Source organism: Vigna umbellata, chromosome 9, assembly GCF_029865625.1.
Source record: "Vigna umbellata cultivar VRB3 chromosome 9, Vumbellata_1.0, whole genome shotgun sequence".
NCBI classification, from domain to species: domain Eukaryota; kingdom Viridiplantae; phylum Streptophyta; class Magnoliopsida; order Fabales; family Fabaceae; genus Vigna; species Vigna umbellata.
The window spans coordinates 13,349,461-13,355,021 of record NC_142173.1 but is presented as its reverse complement, the minus strand read 5'-3'; the positions used below and the strand labels follow the sequence as shown (position 1 = coordinate 13,355,021).

At 27.2% G+C, this 5,561-nt stretch overlaps 1 protein-coding gene across 1 annotated transcript; it reads left to right on the top strand.

The window, feature by feature from the left end:
* Nucleotides 1-765: 765 nt before the first annotated feature.
* Nucleotides 766-5,043, top strand: LOC124847963 (putative polygalacturonase At3g15720). The gene is made up of 8 exons (XM_088099789.1): nt 766-938; nt 1,273-1,407; nt 2,579-2,746; nt 2,906-3,113; nt 3,496-3,577; nt 3,719-3,827; nt 4,628-4,738; nt 4,816-5,043. Exons 1-8 carry the CDS (start codon nt 795-797, stop codon nt 5,041-5,043), a joined length of 1,185 nt encoding a protein of 394 aa, XP_087955915.1. The 5' UTR covers nt 766-794.
* Nucleotides 5,044-5,561: the final 518 nt, after the last annotated feature.

The following is a 5,561-nucleotide window of genomic DNA, read 5'->3' as shown; positions in this document are numbered from 1 at the left end:
TTTGGAAAAGGTTGCGTCACTTCAGTGGGTAATTTCCCATAGATTTTATATAATATGTTAAAAAGAAGTGAACACGTGTTTTCACTATATATATATATATATATATATATATATATATATATATATAATAATAATAATAATAAAATGTTTATTATATATTATTTAAATAAGTTATACTTTAATGTTAACTTTTATTTTAATTAGTTTTTGAATTTTTTTTCAGTTAGCATTTATGAAATGTTGAAATAACGCATTATCTTTTATTTAATTCTTCTTTAAATGATCAAAAAAAAATATATTTGTTTAGATAAAAATATACAGCTAATAAATTCTGTGTGAAAAAAAAAACACTTTGAAAATAATTTCAATAAAATATTTATTTTAACTATTGTTATTATATATGATGAGCATGAAAAAGATGACTTACAAGAAAATATTTAAATAACAACTAAGCGACTAATTTATATTAATTTATAAATTAAAAACTATTAATATTTAAAATAATTTTTTATAAATAAAAAATTATAAATAGTTTGTCTTTAAATTAATTTTTAACATTAATTTACTACAGTTTTGACTACCCAAAACGGAATTAGTGTTCAATAAATAATCAGTGACCTATTTAAAGTTACTTTTACTCCTTAAAGAAAAGCATGTGCAATTTAATGATTATGACCTTATGCATTTAATTTCTTTTTTCCAATTCCATATTTATTGATCACTGGTTACAGTGAAGGATCAATTCTTTCAGAAATAAGAAAAAGAAAAGAGTGTTATTCTAGAATTTGTAAAAAATGCAAAGGTTAATGAGTGGTATCTTGATTCTAGGTTTTATTTCAGCCACGTTCTGTCTGAAACACAATTATGAAACCCAAATCAAATATTTTAATGTGATGGACTATGGAGCTCTTGGTGATGGCACAACTGATGATTCAAATGTATATATCTTTTTTTTTTCTCACTCTTTATATAAATGTGTTATATATACTTTCCTCATTCTTGGTTTTGGTTTTGCCTAACCTTAAATAGTCAAATAAATAAATCACATTTCTTTATAATGAATGACTTATTTCAAAACGGATTTTAGATAAGCAGCTTTCATCTTGATGAAACTTTAATACCATCTTACAATTTTAATTCAATTGTAAATTACAAAACAATCTTTTAAAGTGAAAGCAAAATTTGAATTTTTTTACAATAATCATTTGATTGTAATAAATTTTTGTCTAACGAATGGAGTGATCTTTAACCATTTGTGTTAATTGATTGTAGGCAATTTCAAATGCATGGCAAGGTATGTGTGGAGAGGAAGAACCAGCAACTCTACTGATACCTTCAAACAAAATATTTTTGGTGAAAAGATTAAACCTAAATGGTCCATGCAAAGCTCCAAATGTTGGCATTAAGGTATTTAATAGGGTATTTAATAAGTTTAAATATATTTTTTACTTCAAAATATTATAAATATTAGATCTTATTGTTCGATTTATGGGAGGTTAACCCTTCTTTTTGATCGTTCTTCTGACCCTAAGCATATGTCAAAAATTTTCGGGTTAAATATGTTTTTAGTCCCTAAATTATTGGCCATTTCTGGTTTTCGTCCCTGTTTCAAAGTAAGGTACAATTTGGTCCTCATTCTTTTCGAAACGTTCGTTTTAGTCCTTGAAAACTAAACACTGTTTAAAAATTTGGTCCTCATTTACCAACAAATGAGGACTAAAACCAAAATTCCGAGGACTAAAACGAACGTTTCGAAAAGAATGAGGACCAAATTGTACCTTACTTTGAAAGAAGGACGAAAACCAGAAACGGCCAATAGTTTAGGGACTAAAAACATATTTAACCCAAAATTTTCCTTTACTTCAAATTTATTATTGTTTGGTCAAATTGATTGGGGAGTTACTTGCATAAGCTAATTTGATTTTAAAGTCAGTAAAAATTCAACAACAATAATAGTAATAAATGTGTATTAAATATAATTAATCTATCACAATATTTTAAACTTCTATTTATAGATTTTGAAATGAGTTTCAAATTAACATGATCTAATTATGGTCGAACATATAATGATCATACTTAAGTTTAATGTAATTTTCTTTAATCTTAAAGCTCATCTTACTCATTAATCGATTAGTTAGATATTTCATACATGATAAGATTATATGGTCTTAAGTTGATTAAACGGTTATACGATACAATTATCAAATTAAATTGTAAAGAATTTCATCTCTATACTCTATACTCTACGAAAGTAATATAAAAGATTCTCGTCAGCAAACCACATGTAAAGACTATATTATAGTTGATTGAGAAATCTCGTCATTTTTTTTAATAGATGGGGAATGGAAAATATATTTATTAATAAAGAAAACACCTATGAAAAAACCACATTTAGCAAATTTTAAAACAATCTATTTATGAATATTATTCTTTATATAATGTTTAATTTTCTGATTTTTACACGATGTATCACTTAAACTCATAATTAGATTTTCAACAAAAACATTTACTCAAATTAATAGTCAAGTTTGATAATTTTCTTCTCCTTTTGTTTTCTTTTCCTCTAATTTTGTTGCAGTTTGAAGGGAAGATAGTTGCTCCATGTATGGATGAATGGGATGGTGATTCGTTCAGTTGGATTAAGATATTCTATGTAAATGGTCTGACAATTGAGGCTGATGGAGGAATCATTGATGGCAACGGTTCCACTTGGTGGGAGAAATGCAGAACATGCAGAAGGCCAACAGTATGATATATCACATTCTTTTTCTACTTTTCACTTTCTTTCTTATCCCATTCCTCATTTACTTGAAATTTCTTTAGCACAGAAAATGGAATCAGATTTTAATTTTTTTCTTAATCTCAAAGCCTTCTGGCTGAAAATTTTCATATGAATGTGATGCAGTCCTTACGTTTCCATTCTTGTAATGGTCTTACTGTTAAATCTCTAAGTATGAGTAACAGCCCTGGAGCTCACATATCAGTAAATGGCTGCAATGGAGCATTATTCTCTCACATCAATATCAATTCTCCTCCAAAAAGTCCTAACACTGATGGCTTTGACATTGCCAATTCCAAAAATATAGTAATCCAAGATTCTACTCTGGCAACAGGTAAACTAAGAAAATAGTTCGGATTTTCTATTAGTTTTTTATATTGTTTTTCTGTCGTATCTTCAAAATATACTAATTTCAGTGTATTAAACTTTTTTTAACATAGTTTAAGACATTAAAAGCAATCATATAAGTATATTTCGAAGATAGGAGAAATAATAATAAAATTTCAACAGAGAATTCAAAATGAAATTAAAAGGAAAAAAAATACATTTTACTTGTTTGAAGAGGTATTTTAAGATGATAACATGGAGAAAGTACTTAAAGTAATATACTTTGTTGATATGGTTAACCAAGTTTTCATCGTATTCAATGCGTTATAGAGTGTGAATTTAAGCTAAACTATGTGAAACATTGTAATTTACCATGTCTTTCTAAATAGGTGATGATTGTATTGCCATCAATGGTGGTTCTTCTTACATCAATGCAACTCGACTTTTTTGCATAGGAGGCCACGGGATAAGGTTTGTATAAATTGTATCATATATATAGTTTCTGTAATGTTAAATTAATTGTTCTTTATTATGAAAGTTGATGTAATAGTAAAGTTAAATATTTGATTGAACTGTGCATGACATGTAATGAAACATGTATGAATCAAGCAGCATTGGAAGCCTTGGCAGAAACAAATCCTATGAAACAGTCGAAGAGGTACATGTACAAAATTGCAGCTTCATTGGCACCACAAATGGAGCAAGAATCAAGACATGGACAGTGAGTAACTTATATATACAATGCTTCATACATCATAATATTTTTTATTAACTTTTGTTTGATATTTTATCCTTCAATATTAAATGAGAACCTTACAAAACCAACTTCAAACATTTATTTATATATATATATATATATATATATATATATATATATTATAAAACTAATGGATAGTCTAAGACCGGATCCAAAATAACAAATCTCTCTAAAATACATTTTGATTATGGGATCGAGGTAAAATATTTACTATGCTAAGATGATCCGAATGCTAGTCTTTAACACTATTCGTCCTAAATGTTTGTTCGATTAAACTTGAATGTTATCTGCAGAAGGTATTCCGATACCAAAGTCGGTAAAGATTCAACAATTTTAAAAATTAATGCATATTAAATGTAATCACGTATCTTTTTATTTCACCTATCTCTTTATCTTAAACTTGTATTTATAATTTTCAGAATGATGTGTAGGTTAAGGACGACCTAATTACGACTTAATTCTTGATAATCACACTTTATTCTAAGCTAATTAGTGTTTAGTAATTTCTTAATATTCGGAGAGTTTGGCCCATCAAGATAACTGACCGATTGATCATTCGTCTGTAACTAATTGTTTGGTCATACATTATTAATAAGTAGTCTTTAAATATAATTCAATCTTATAAAAACAATTTGAAAAAGTAAGATTTGTACCTTATATATGGTAAATCTACCTTTTTTTTATAGTTAATGTGAAGTCTCCACCATTCAATATCTCATGGTATCATCTTAATTAATATCTTTTCATTCTCCAATTTTATGCAGGGTGGATCAGGGTATGCAAGAAAAATCATGTTTGAGGAAATCATACTGCAAGATGCTAAGAATTCAATTATTATAGACCAATACTACGGCATTAAAACTCCAAGTGAAGTGGTATAAACTTGAATTTGCATTCACATTATTATGATATGTGATTTCAATATTTTGATTTGAAACAATTATGGTAACAGGAAGATGATGCAGTGAGGGTGAGTGAAGTGACTTATAGAGGATTCAACGGAACTTCTGAAAGTGAGAAAACAATTAACTTAAACTGTAGTCCATTTGGTTGTTTCAACATTACATTGGATCAGATTTATATTGTCTCTTCAAAATCTTCTAAACATGTCTATGCTTTTTGTAAAAATATTGTTAATGGGACGATTGGATCCACAGTTCCAAAAGTATCTTGTCAATAAAATGAATTCCCATGCCAACATTTTGTGGTGGTGGATTTAATGTAAGAGGAATTAAGCTTGTTAGATATTCCTAATATTTATGGCATTTCTAAGAGAAATTAACCTTAGTGAATTTAGTATATTTTCTCAATTTTCTTGCCTACTTATCTTTACTTTCAGAAACCCTACAGTATCTTTCATCCTAAAACTTTTTTATTTATTAATAATAACAAATAAATTAGTAAAGATACGTTTGGGATGTCTTTTTTACGCATGTAAAGTCGAATATACATGCATAAAAAGAGAAATTATAGTTCCACAGATTGTTAGGGACTCGAGCCAGTTTATAAAATATCGTGTCACATAGATGACACAGTATAAGTGGATAATATTATATATGTTTTTAACATGGATAGTGTCCAAAGTATTTTATTATTATATTTTATTCACTAAAAATAATTATTATTTAGTGGGGTTATAAAAACTTTTCATAAATTAATATTATTTAAGATAATTATAGTGAATTGTTAAAAGACTCA